This window comes from Panthera onca, chromosome C1 (genome assembly GCF_046562875.1).
Source record: "Panthera onca isolate mPanOnc1 chromosome C1, mPanOnc1 haplotype 2, whole genome shotgun sequence".
NCBI lineage: Eukaryota > Metazoa > Chordata > Mammalia > Carnivora > Felidae > Panthera > Panthera onca.
This window is the reverse complement of record NC_138346.1, coordinates 86557752-86572496: the sequence shown is the minus strand read 5'-3', so window position 1 is coordinate 86572496 and position 14745 is coordinate 86557752. Positions and strand designations below refer to the sequence as shown.

Sequence of the window (14745 nt, the reverse complement as noted above, 5' to 3'; positions counted from 1 at the left end):
CCTGGGGATAAAGGTGGTAAAAAAGACAAACATGGCGCTTGTCATTCTGAAACTTGCAGCATAATGAAAAAAGAAACGAAATCGAACAAACAAAATGATTACAGATTATACACAATGTTATTACAGAGGAGAGAAAAAGAATACAGAAATAAGAGGGCTTGTTTTAGATAGATAGGTGGTCAGCGTGGGCCTCTCTGAGGAGGTGAAAGTTTCGGTCAGAACTTGAAAGACAGGGGGGAAAAGTAAGCAAAGGGTATGGTGAGGGGGTGAGACTTAGCTGGCAGCTCAGAGCGCAGTAAGTAGTAACAGCACCTGAGGCAGGAAAGAGCTTGAGGTTTCAGAGCGAGGGAACAAGGCCCCTGCAGCTACTACAGCGGACTCCAATGAGATGGCAAGGGTGGGAGACGAGGCTGCAGAGGCCGGCAGGGCCCAGCAAGCCCAGTGTGCAATCTGGATTTTTACACACGTAGCTCGAAGTCCCTGATGGTTTTCAATCAGGGATTATTTCCTCAACGCTATGAGTACAAAAAGCGGATAAAGGCATTAAGCATTCTTTCAGTCAACAGACTTTACTAAACGCTTACTATGTCCGGATTTGCCAAGTGTGGTTTTACATCACCAGTGCTAGTGTAGGCACTGTCTCTCTTTTTTCTTTTTTTTTTTTTTTTTTTTTGCCACTGTCTCTTAATAAATATTGATAAAAAAAAAAAATTCGAAACAAGCTTAGAAAAAAGCCAAAAGATAACTAGTGGGGGGGGGGGGGGGGGCGGTTCTGGCCAGACCATCCCTCTCCTAGTCTTCTCCATTATATATATTCAGTCACCTGGAACTTCTCCTAAAATGGGGGAGTGTTATTTTTTTATTATCAGCATGAGATCGTGAACAAATAGAAATATAGGAGAGACCATTTAAGAAGAAACTCACTAGAATATAGGATTATGTTCTTTAGAAAGATTGAAGGATGAAAGGGATATGAATGCTCTTTTGTGAGCATGATGCCTGACTCAGCTCCTGCCTTCCGCCTACAGGGTATCTCTGTGGGCTGGCTGGTCAGGAGACCAGCAGGTCCATCATGTGAGTGAACCACAGAGGAGCATAAACAAAGGACAGTTGGACAAGAATTACTCATTTAACGGATAGGACAATGTGTCCAAAGGCAGCTAGGAAGCCAAACCTGACCTCAAGGGAATAGGCAAACATAAAAGCTTCCCTAAGAGGGGAGGCTTAGGAGAAGGCAAGGGTAACAGAGTACCTACACCATAGCTGTAGAGGCTCCAAACACAGTAAGTCAGAGACTAATACCCGTGCACACCCTATAGAGCTCCAGAAGCAAAACATATTTTCATTGACTAAGACCTCGATAAAAGCAGAGAAACTGTCTCCAATATAAACAAATAAAAAATGTTGGGAATGGAAGTACAATAAAAATGTCTTTCATTTCCCGAAGGCTTTTCCATGCTATGAAGATAAACCATAAGGAAGACACTCAACACCTAACAGTAACTAGGTTAGAAGCACTCTAAGATCAGACTCACAGTTTTGAGTATTAGGTCAAAAATAAGTACATTGCTTCTAAAAGCAAAATTATGAAGATCCTTCCTCTGTAGCCACAGCTCTTTTATACAATAGTACCTACTGTATCCATTTGGGCGTGTTGGGGTTTTTCTGCCTTTTCGATTTCCTTCATTAAAAAGCATGATTTTCTCTCCTCCGTAAAAGTGTAATACACATCCAGTATATCTTCTAAAATATAGTTGTCAAATTTCAAAGGGTAAATATATGGGAGACTTACTCTAACAGTCTTTAAGATGTAGAGTCTCTTAGAAATGATGCCTTGTATCTGTATGTACCTTTACATGGGGTTATATAGACTCCTACATGTGATTTTTTTAAATAAGCTACAAGGCATATTAAAAATATACACTCTACTTGACGCTGAACTGCCATGCTTGGCTCCTTGGAAGCAGTGGGTTCACAATGCGTGCTGCTAACTATGCAAACACTTTTGATTTAGCAGACTGTGGTGAGAATAAACTACAAACTCCACAATAAGATTTTTTTTTTCTGATACTGGAATATTTTACTTCTTAAAAACACTGACAAAAGAATGTAAAGAAAAGTAGAAAAGATGAAGCATGATAACCAAACTTTAGGAAGCATGGTAACAGGGTTAATTTCCAGTTTTGCAGTGAAGATGTTGCTAGGGCAATTAAGAGTAGTCATTTGTGTGTGTGCACCTGTGTGTGTAGAGGAGAGAGAGAGAGAGAGAGAGAGAGAAGGGAGTGAGCAGAAAGAGAAAACACAGAGGCAGACAGACAGAGACTCATGGGATGGGAAGTTATTTGGTGTGCAAGATTATTCTTTTTTTATAGTGTTGTGGTCAGCAACATTTTCAACATGAAGTTCAGATGGCTAAACTGAAAAATACTGTGAAGCAGAAGGTTTCACCAAGATCACATATTGTGGACGAAGTTCTAAGTACCATATGACTTCTGGAAAGCTGTGCACTGTCTGGATAGGACAGCAAGGTTGGTAGGAGAACAAACCAAAAAAGAATCCCATGATTGGGTAGTACATGATAGGGAAGCCAGTGAAGTGGGCAACAGAGATGGGGAAGCCTGAGGCTAATTCACATAAATGGAGCAGTCACATACTGGTGAGATTATGGGATGCTACATTGTACCCAATGACAGTATTATTTACATAGTGTAAGAACATCATCCAAATCCCAAGTGCATACAACCAGTAATGATACGAGGGACGTGAGCAAGACCGTACTAGAGTGCTGCCTGTAGCTAAGTTCATAAACCAAGTAGAGAACTTCACAGTATACCAGTTTGAGGATAACTTGGGACTGCAGGTGAGTGTCCTAAAAAATTCGATTTTTGTATTCATGAGTCTACCCTGTGATTTTTATACAGCATCAAATGTTGTTTTTTATTTGGATTTCAAAAGAAGAAAATTCAAATGACTTAAAACTTCTGTTGCCAAAAACTAAAGAGCAGAAGTGCCTGGGTGGCTCAGCTGGTTAAGCCTCTGACCCTAGATTTCAACTCAGGTCATGATCTCACGATTTGCAAGTTCAAGCCCTGATTCTGGCTCTGTGCTGACAGTGTAGAGCCTGCTTGAGATTCTCTCTCTGTCCCTCTCTCTCTTTGCCCCTCCACCACCTCAAAATACATAAATACACTTAAAAACAACAACAACAACAACAACAACAACAACAACAGCAGCAACAAAGATGATGACTGAAGAGCAAATGCCCTGAGGAAAAATGAGAACACCAGAGTCACAAACATAAAAAGGCTCCTGGTTTCCAACCTCCAGCCTCCAGCAAGAACCAAGAACTATAATTCTTCTAAAGACCAGGAGAAGCACGACATCTACTTCTGATAATAAACTTTAGTCATATATTTATAATCAAGAGGTACTTAGGTTTAATTTCCTTCATTAGTTTAGTTTGCTTGGGCAGGGAATTAAGATAGCACAATGGTTGAGAGCATGGGCTTACAGAGAACAGTGTATGGCCTCTGCAAATGGTCAGACTTGGGCTCCAACTGCATACCCACCACTAACCTGACTGTGTGACCAGTGCAAATAATCTGATTTTCTGAGCTTCAGTTTCCTCTTCTGTAAAACCAGGAAAACCATATCTAGTTTCTGGGATTGTAGAATATCTACCACATGGTAAGTGTTCAATATGTTAGCTATTATTACTATCATTTAATTCCATTAAATTGTGTTCTGATTACTACAGAGACATAAAATGATGCCACTATCTAAACCAAACCTCATCTATAAATTCACTCACCTACAAATCCTTATTAAGTCATTGTTTACTTTTATACTCCCAGTATGTCACACACTAATAAAAAAGTGTTTACCATACCATAAGACAGGAAGTCACCAAAATCTAGAGGAGAAAACAGGGAACAACCTCTTTGACCTCAGCCACAGTAACCTCTTACTCAACATGTCCCCAGAGCAAGGGAACAAAAGCAAAAATGAACTATTGGGACCTCATTAAAATAAAAAGCTTCTGCACAGCAAAGGAAAAAATCAGCAAAACTAAAAGGCATTTGGCAGAATAGGAGAAGATATTTACAAATGACATATCAGAAAAAGGGTTAGTATCCAAAATCTATAAAAAAACTTATCAAATTCAATACCCAAAAAAACAAATAATCCAGTGAAGACATGGGTAGAAGACATGAAGAGACACTTCTCCAAAGAAGACATCCAGATGACTAACAGACACATAAAAAGATGCTCAACATCGCTCAGCATCAGGGAAAGAGAAATCAAAACCACAATGAGATACCACCTCATACCTGTCAGAATGGCTAACATTAACAAGTCAGGCAATGACAGAAGTTGGTGAGGATGTAGAGGAACAGGAACCCTTTTGCACTGATGATGGGAATGCAAACTGATGCAGCCACTCTGGAAAACAGTATGGAGTCTCCTCAACAAATTAAAAATAGAACTACCCTACGACTCAGCAATTGCACTACTAGGTATTTATTCAAAGGATATAAAAATGCTGATTCGAAGGGGCACATGCACTCCAATGTTTATAGCAGCACTATTATCAACAATAGCCAAAGTATGGAAAGAGCCCAAATGTACATTGACTGAAGAATGGATAAAGAAGATGTGGGGAGCGCCTGGGTGGCTCAGTCAGTTAAGTGTCCGACTCTTGATCTCAGATCAGGTCATGACCTCATGGTTCATGAGTTCGAGCCCCATGTCAGGCTCTGTGCTGACAGTGCAGAGCCTGCTTGGGATTCTGTCTCTCCCTCTCTTTGCCCCTTCCCCACTTGCAATGTCAATCTCTCTCTCTCTCTCTCAACATAAATAAATAAATGTAAAAGTTATCAACAACACATTAAAAAAAAGAGGATGTGGTACATACACACACACACACACACACACACACACACACACAATGGAATATTACTCGGATATCAAAAACAATAAAATCTTGCCATCTGTAACAATATGGATGGAACTAGAGTGTATTATGCTAAGAGAAATAAGTCAGTCAGAAAAAGGTATTTGTCTATTTCACTCATCTGTGGAATTTAAGAAACAAAACAGATGAACATGGGGGAAGAGAAGCAAAAATAAGATAGTAACAGAGAGGGAGACAAACGATAATAGATTTGTAAATACAGAGAATAAACAGGCTAAGTGGGTGATGGCCATTAAAGAGGGCACTTGTTGGGATGAGCACTGGGTATTGTATGTAAGTGAAGAATCACTAAATTCTATTCCTGAAATCATTATTACACTATATGTTAACTACTTGGATTTAAATTAAAAAATAATCATTAAAAAGGGTGTTTACATGACTAAAATTATATCAAATTACTCAGAAAGGTATATTTTAATAAAAGAATGTTTCATGATTAAAGTAGTAATGTATTATTCAGAAAGTTATACTTTTAAGAAAAGGTAACAAGTCAAAATAAGCCATAACTGTCAAGCAAGGAATAATTTAAATTACTAATTTACAAAAGAATTGTTTGAGAAACCACCACCTTCTGTGCTGATTCACCTATACCCACTAGTGTAGCCATGCCTTTATTCACAAGGGCTAACTACAAACAACAAGCATACACAGTTCATATCAGCTAAAAATGTTCATTTTCCCATAGAAAGTTACATTCAATGTTTTGCAGAGAATAGTTCATTTGTGGGAAAAAAAATGACACAGTCCTTGAAAGAGAATTTGCTTAGTAAAAGGCCACAGTCATGGTACCATTAAAGATTATGGCAAATCGTAACAAAGTTATCAATAGCCACATATCACTGAAAGCTTTAATTTTACTCGATGCATTCCTTCACCCAAGTGAACTTTCATTCAATTTAATTCCTACCCAACTATTTGCTTTCCTCACCCCTCCTTGGACATTAAAAAGGGGGCGGGGGGAGGGGGAAGGGGTCAGGGTAGGGAAGGAAAAGGTATCATAATGATAATCAACATCTATTAACAGTTAGGATTTTATGCCTATCAGGAAACAGAAAACCTAAAAACCTAGACACTCCATCTCAAGCAACACAGGTGTAGAAAGAGGCAGGGTGGTACCAGTGCAGTAAACCAACCCAGTACGGGGACCCAGCCTCCGTCACGTAGACTCTGAGCTAATGCAGCAGCATCTCTGATGATTAGAATTCCATTCAGACTTTCTGTTTCATTTTAGGAGTTTTTGTAAGTTATGTTTTTCTAAGAAATTCACTATTTCATGTAAGGTTTCAACTCTATTAACATAAGACTCTTAAGAGCATTTCCCCTTTTTATTGATCTGTGCCATATCAGTAGTTGTATTTTTGTCATTCCAAAAATTGTGCCTTTAAAAAAACAAAACAAGACAAAACAAAAACATGCCTGTGTTTATTTTATTATCTCAAATCAACTCTTAGTGTTTTCATCTCCACTATAAAATCTGCTTCCAACTTCACTATTTTTCCCCCTTCTTATTCTTTTCTTCCCAATATCACTCCTAGATTCAAGTAAGAGGGTCCCTGCTCTGCACCACAAGCTTTCGAGGCCTGCATAGCACGATTAAAAATTAACAAAAATAAATTTATTAAAGATGATGTGGCTGTGACTGTCAATTTAGATACAACCTGCCCTGTGATATACAATATGTTCATTATGATCCAGTCCCATTTTGTACTGTCCATTACAATTTCTTCTGTGACCCGTGAGTTATGTGGAATCACGCCTGCACATTTTCTGACGTACAGGGTGTTTAAGGAATCCTTGTGAGTGCTTTCTCTTCTGCACACACTTCAGAATGATTTCATCCGAGGGGTGAAGGTCATGTGTGGAGGGCTGCTCCCAGCCTGCTGCGTGCACTGGCAAAGCACGGCTCCCTCAGGCGAAGAGATGCCAGCAGTGGGAAGCTGGCTGGAGCACACCGAAAGGGAAAGGTCGGAGGGGCACAGGTGGGCAATGACATCCTCTGCCACCTTGATATTCACACTACTGTGTTTACTCATTTCCCGTATACTCTTCCACCGTATTGTTCTGATCACCTCCTTTCTTTATACCAAAGACAACAACTAATAACATTGTTTGGAACATTACTTTTCGTCACCGAAAAGATCTTGGAGAGGTTCCCATAAGAGACACAGAAAGCTTCCTAATTCAGGTCAGAGCTGCATGATATTTCATTTCAGAATGTAACATAACTAAGTTAACCAGTTATGTCAACTCCTTTATGAAAACGAGGCAACCACAGCTTCAAGGCCAGCTACCACTCTAATTTCCAGATCCTTCTTCAGATCCTCTCTTACTTTGCTCAGCTATGGACTTAAAAGGAAATTTGTTACACTTCATGAATCATTTCCAGATGTTTTAGACATGGTGGGTTTTCAGGTGTCTAGGTGGCTCTATTGTTCAAAATGGAAGTCTAATCCGTGCTCTGTCCAGCCTTCCATCAGCCATTTTTGGGAGCCCAGGCACTTTGTCCTCATCCTGTCACCTCACAGTTGTAGACAGCACAACCACTGTCACACGCAGGAAAGGAAAATGGCTTTCTCCTTCCATAACTAAAAGCAAAACAAAACCAACTTTTTTGGAAGAACCCCCAGAAGTCATCCACTTAAATCTAATTTGCCAAAACCTAGTGACTGTCTAGCACTAACCACAAGGAAAGCGGGGAAAACTGGGCAGAGAATGGGATCATAATGACGAACTCAGGTCAATCATGCTTCACTCCCAGGGGGTACTTAGCCACTCCAAAGAAAAGTGTGATTAACAAGGAAGAAGGGCTGTTAAGTGGCCAATGATGAGAATCTGCCACAATACCTCAGATGGAATGAAAAATATAACTGTAAGCAGCTGAGAGTGAAAAAATGATTTTCAGTAACAGTGATTGTTTCAGTTCAGTAAAGATACTGCACGAAGAAGAAAATACATACAGTATCTTCGATGCCTAGTCTAGGTATATCTAAGAAAGTCGAAATACCACTCTTGGGACAAATGACTCATACATTTCAGAACACAAAATTTAAGGCCCATCCTCAAAAACACTTTTCTGCATTCCACAGTTTCCAGAAGGCAAAACTCTAATATAACCAATGAAACAATAATTACCAACCACTTTTAAGAAAAATAACTTTTGGGGCTTTTGTAACCTCTGATAAAATTAAACAGCTCCAAATGTGAATCATGATGTATTCTTTCAGCTGTCAGGATAAAGCAGAATCAAACTGAGTAACTGGGATGAAACATTTATTCCTTTAGTAATAAAATAATTTCTGGATAATAAGCTCACAACATTAATGACTACATGCACAGAAGCTGAGAAAAGTAACACATGTACCTACATTCAGGGTGTTTCTCATTAGACACAGTCCCTACCTGTTTAGAGTAATTTTGCATAGTAGGTAATAACAGTGCTTTATGAATTTTGAGGATTTCATTCGCCAAATAAATAGAGTAACTAAAAAACAAAAACTTTTCATATTTTTATTTTATTTTATTTTATTTTATTTTATTTTATTTTATTTTAGAGAGAGAGCATATGCTCAAGCAGGGGAGGAGTAAAGAGGGAGAGAGAAGGGGGGGGGGAGGGAGCAGGTGAGAGAGAGACAGAGAGAGAGAGAGAGAGACAGAGAGACAGAGAGACAGAGAGACAGAGAGAGAATCCCAAGCAGGCTCCACACCAAGTGCAGTGCTGAATATGGGCTCGATCTTACGATCTCAGCCACAACCTGAGCCAAAATCAAGAGTCCAACATCTAACTGACTGATTCACCTGGCTCTCCAAAAGTTACTTTGTTCTTTGTGTTTTTAAGAGAGAGAGAGAAAGAGAGAGAGAGAATCCTAAGCAGGCTCCGATGCTCAGCACAGAGCCCAACTCGGGGGTGATCCCACGACCCTGGAATCGTGACCTGAGTGGAAATCAAGAGTTAACCATTCACCTGACTGAGCCGCCCAGGTACCCTTCATATCTTTAAAAATCTCCACAGAGATCAGTTTATCTGGTGTAACAAAAGACTCTTCTTGTACTTCCATGTAGGATTGAGTGAGCATATTTTTTTTAACTTAGTGTAAGTTTTCAAGCTGTTGCTATTTTTCCAAAAGTATTCAAAAAGAGTAGATAAGTTATCATTGGTCAAATACAACTGTAAGTTCAACTGGTGAGGTATCTTTCAGTGAAGTCTGATTAGATTAATGCAGCTAACTGCACAGCCGCGGTGATGTCTTGCGGTGACTAACCTTGAAAGATCTTAGATAGCACTGTTGGGACCTGTAGGTTGTGGCCATCAGGGAGTAAAACTTTACATCACAATCTTTCAGAAACTGACCTCCCAAGCAAGACTGCTTCAAAGAGCAACGTGATGTTTCACCTCAGATCCTTCAGTCCTCACAGGGAGCGGAGAAGCCACAGGCACAGGAGTGTGTGTGTGTGTGTGCGGATGCTATCCGTACACATATATCTGTGATACAGTCATTTCATTCTGAAAAACTGCATAATCAAAATGAAATCTAACAGCAGACAGAGAAATGGTTCATTTCAATGTTCAAATCGTTGTAGAAATGTATTGTATCAAATGGTAACGTTAAATGAAAATGTGCCGTAAAGCTAACCGGATTACGTGACCTTAAGTAATATAATACAGTTGGTGCTGTGAAAACACAATTAAATGAGATGTGAAAGCAACTATAAACAGTCAGGTTTTAACACAGCAACCGTCTTACCATTGCCTTTAAAACTTTTATATTGATACACTCATTGAAATTTCTAATACTGTTAGTGAACGATATTCACTTAGTGATATCAGAATACAAAACACTGAAGTATACAAGGAAAAATACACTTTAGATTAGAAAAATACACAATATTTTTGTCCCTCAAACAGCATTTTACCTTTATAATCCCAAGCAAGGTGACTTGAGCGCTCACTGTTATTCTACCTGATAATCTGAATTCTCAGACATGAGGCATGATTTTCATCCGCCAAACGGGGTATTCTCTGAATCCCCCAAATTACTACTAAGAACAGCAACCTACATTTAAATCCCAAGGTCTTGTCTCTCTAGTGATTGCCCCACCTACAAGCAAGACAGACATGGCTGCTGAAGCAAAGGTGAGCACGACAGTCATGCCCTCTCTCTAACAACCTGTCTGCCCTAACTGCGTTATCAGCCTGGCACTCCCCACTCCTGCTTAAACCAATGTAGCCCTACACAGAAGGGCCCAGATTGGTAGGAACAACAGGTACATAAACCACAGTAGGATAATCTTCCACTGTTTAACAAGCAGGAGACACATGGCCATAAATATGGATACAATAGGGAGGTAGGGATGTTCAGTACTCTACTCTACTTGGTCCTCACCAGATGCAATCAGTATTTCTCATCCATCTTTCCAGTGTGTCCCATAAGAATCTCTGATAGGCACCCCTACTTCGCACTTCCTGACAAATCAGAATTCACAACTGAGTCCTGTGTCCCCATAATCTATTCATCCTTTAGGCAAAGGTTACCAACTCCACACTGTGTTCCTACTTCGTAACATCAAAACCAACTCCTCCATTTTCTCATGCTCACATTGCACTTGCCTGTCTATCTCCACCTCAACAGTCTTTAAAGCTTCAAGGGCGCAGATCTTGGTCACCTCCGTCTTTACAACCTCAGCTCCTAGCACAGAGCAGACACAATAAACTAAACCAAAACAGCACACTCACTAAAAGAGACACTGGAGCTTATGGAACAACAACAACAACAACAACAACAACAAACGTGCCCAAGATCAACTCTTCTCTCAGGCCAAAAAATGTCATCCACACCCACACACGTGCATATGATAAAATCACAAGACAAATGAGCAAAGGCTTGTAGGTTCAGAATGAGGCCATTTTCCTACTAGCCGATGTCCTCAGAGTGTAAAATGTACCCTGCTGCTCTACTGTGTCTAAAGGGACATGTCCTTAGTCAGACTGACCAATTCCATGGCTGGAGAAAAATCTCATAGACGCTGACAGAGAAGCAACATCCTTACAACAAGTACATTAAAAACAGACTGACAGCGCAGCCTGAGCTCTGATTACCTGTACTGTTCACTGATGGGAATATTCTGGGAGAAGTATAAAGCCGATGTGCGCGCTCTCCAATGCCATTTCTTTGCAGGAAGGGAATAAAGGACACAGTCTTCTAACTCTTCTTGGAGCAGATCCGCCAGCTGTTTATGGGACCCTCCATAGAACGCTTCAATGATGAGAATACTCATCGGTCCTTTTAAGACTTCACAGATTCTAAATAATAAGCAAAAAAATATTTGTTCCAACATATATATGTGTGTGTTTATAAAGATATTTTTAAATAAAAAGAAGTTAAAATAGTGTACCCAAAAGGCAAATACAAATAATTTAAAGACACTTATTTTTTTTTTTAAATACGCATGTCCCACTTTTTAAAAAAGTGTATTAACGCTTAGGATTTATATTTTTGTAATCAATACCTTTACATCATTTTTGTTAATAAAAGGAAATAAGGGATGCTTATTTTTCTGTTTTCCTCATGCCCTAAGATTGCTTCCACAATGACTCCGTTTTTTCTCCAACCTCAGGAAGTTTAAAGCCCTCTCCTGCTATGATCACTCACTTCCTGGTTGGAATGGCTTCGACCCTGACTCAGTAACCACAGAAGTGGTTGGCCTAGAGCTCTACTACTCTCAGACAGTCACTGAACTCATCTCCTATGACTTCCACTCCAAGAGCCCTTCATTTGTGAGGACCTTTTCAACTCAGAAATTTTCTGACTCTGTCACTCTCATATTAATCACCTTTCAATTCACCAGCTATCACTGCCCCCAGTGAACCATATTTAACCAAAAAAAGTACATGGGGCACCTGAGAGGCTCAGTCGATTAAGCATCTGACTTGGACTCAGGTCATGATCTCGCAGTTCATGAGTTTGAGCCCCGTATCGGGCTCTGTGCTGACAGCTCCGAGCCTGGCGCCTGCTTCAGATTCTGTCTCCCTCGCTGTCTGCCCCTCCCCCGCCCGCACAAGTTTTCTCTCTCTCTTTCTCTCTCTCTCTCAAAAATAAAGAAAAGAGGAAGAAAGCACATTCATATTCACATCTCAATTCTCTAGTGTTAAAAATCTTAAGATACAATTTCTTGAGACATTGCACATATCTTGACCACTTCCCACTATCACCAATAAATATCCCACCTGCAAAGGTAAACCAACGGAGTAAAGCTATATGCCTATCAACCAGCAAGGCTTCTACAACCTTTCTGTAAACAACCATCCCATCAAGAGAGATAAAGTAATGTTGCTATTAAAGATAGTAAAATTTGGGGCTCCTGGGTGGCTCAGTTGGTTAAGCTTCCGACTTCAGCTCAGGTCATGTTCTTGCAGTTGTGGGTTCGAGCCCCAAATTGGGCTCTCTGCTGACAGCTCAGAGCCTGCAGCCTACTTCATATTCTATTCTGTCTGTCTCTCTCTCTCTCTCATAAATGAATAAGCATTAAATAAATAAATAATAAAACTAAAGACATGGCAAAATTTTCATCGCAGAGAGTTAGCTATCAAAGCAATTTTTTGGTTTAATAAAATGACTTTTGTTAATGTGCTCAGGGAAATAAAAATATGTGTGAATGTAAAAAAAGTCCACATACATTTCAAATTATATGCTATTTCCTGTAAGAAGTAAGGAAGAAACATCACTCTGAACATAAATACTACACTGTTTAAAAAATATTCCAGATTTTTTAATTTTCCTTTATGATTTAAGTAAACACCATTCATTAAACAGCATATTGCTTTTCTTAATAATGTTGTTCCACAAAATTGTTAGTCTCAACAACTCAATGATGCTTTTCATTAATAAAACTCTACTTCACCTTGCTCAATCAAAGCAATGCCTACTTAACATTGCATTTCAAAGCAAGAAGTCTCAGATGGTTCTCAAAGAAACAACTAGAGTGAAAAAAAGCTTAGTTCTTGATGTCTGAATCTTCCATTGAGCATTTTTGGAGAAAAATATACAAGTACATATTTCAGTCATCTACAGAATAAGAAGCAGTGTTCCTCGGTGGAAAAGACATGAACCTTGCGGACAGGGAGATACAAGTCTGAAGCTCAGCAATGTGCCTTAGAGCTGAGTGACCTTGGGCAAGTTACCCAAGGCTGTAGGCCTCAGTCTTGCCTTCTCTAAAATGGGAATAACAATACCAACCTCAGAGGTGTGCTGTGAAGATAAAATTGAAGCATAGTAACTAACAGACAGTAATAAGATATTTTGCCCCTCCCAGTATTAGTACAAATCATCTTACTTAAGGGGGAAAGATATGTTGGAATTCTCCTACATTTTAAAATCAGTAATTTTCAATCACGGTCACCTCTCAACCAAGGACAGTGGGAAAGGTGGATACACATAAGCATTTGAAGTGCAGGGAGTGTTACTCATTCATCATCAGCAGCTTGTATTTCAAATAAGAACGTGAGAGCCCCACAGGTATTGTGGGAAGAAGTTAGCTCAGGGGCTGAGCTATGCAGAAGCTTGGTTTTTTTCAGGCCAGTTGGAGACTACCTTTAATAAATGCAATGTTCAATAAAATAAATTTAAGAAAATGGTAGTCATTAATCCTTCAAATAATGGAACCTTCTAGAAAGTTAACCAAGAGAACAGTATAAGGCAATCTTGAAAATTATATCAAAGGTTCTAAGACAGACTAAAAGCAGTTAACATTAATTTGCTTACTAGATCATACCACATATATCTCTATCTAGGTTTATTTCCTCTGATTTAATCACACTAAGGTGTCTATGCCCTGTATATCCTTAAAAGGTTGTTGTAGGGGCGCGTGGGTGGCTCAGTCGGTTAAGCATCCGACTTCAGCTCAGGTCATGATCTCGCGGCTCTTGAGTTCAAGCCCCGCATCAGGCTCTGTGCTGACAGCAGAGCCTGGAGCCTGTTTCAGATTCTGTGTCTCCCTCTCTCTCTGCCCCTCCCCCACTCACGCTATCTCTCTCTCTCTCAAATATAAATAAACATTAAAAAAAATTTTTTTAAGAGATAAAGGTTATTGTAAAAATGACCTGAGATATTTCCCCAAGTGATGGAATGTGATCTAAGCCACTCCAAAGAATATTTCACTCATATAACCTCAAAGAAAGCAACATCAATATTAGAAGGGAAAAAAGCTTTCTGTATTCTTCAGTCCTTTGCTCCTTTTCATGATTAATCTAGAGCACATATCATGCCATATATTTACAAATGTTTCTTATGGGTCTGAATCATGAGTTATCTGCAAATCATAAGCCAATGTGGAGGCAGTATGTGTAGGTGCTGCTAGAGATTCAAGACATTCAGTAAGCAGAACTGAACACCAAGCATGTGGGAGGTCGAAAAATAGAAAAGGGGAAAAAAAGATTATAGCTATAGTAGATTTCCACCCCTTTAATAGCTCAGTAAGAAGAGTGAAATGTACAGGTTTGAACTAGCATTTACTTGAGCATTTTTCTAGTGGCCAATGGGTGTGCCTGCATTTTGGGTATTTTTCTAGGGAGAGTAACTATGTCCTACCATCTCTGAAAACTATACTTAGTGGCTTTGATTCATGGAAATTTGTTCTGCTTGTTTTGTGGAGACAGACATATCCTGGCAGTTCCCCTACTTACTTCTATTGCAACTTTTGTGGCAAGAAGAAAATGTGTTCCTCCCTATAGTCTTCTTAAAGCACAACCTGGAAGAAAGATGATTCCCATTAGGTGC

The 14745-nt window shown here is 39.5% G+C and overlaps 1 protein-coding gene across 17 annotated transcripts in view; it reads right to left on the bottom strand.

The window, feature by feature from the left end:
- Window positions 1-14745, bottom strand: part of QTMAN (queuosine-tRNA mannosyltransferase) — a 397197-nt gene that overhangs the window by 260512 nt on the left and 121940 nt on the right. For 11 of the 17 annotated variants that reach the window (XM_078451312.2, XM_078451313.2, XM_078451315.2 and 8 more), the window contains 2 exons: window positions 14652-14716; window positions 11070-11273 (listed from right to left, as the gene is read on the bottom strand). The exons of 1 other annotated variant lie outside the window; for it this stretch is intronic. In XM_078451312.2, coding sequence (XP_078307438.2) covers window positions 11070-11248 — 179 coding nt within the window. In that variant the 5' untranslated portion in view covers window positions 11249-11273; window positions 14652-14716. The remainder of the gene's footprint in view (window positions 1-11069; window positions 11274-14651; window positions 14717-14745) is intronic. 5 more of the 17 variants (XM_078451320.2, XM_078451322.2, XM_078451323.2 and 2 more) reach the window with 1 other exon arrangement.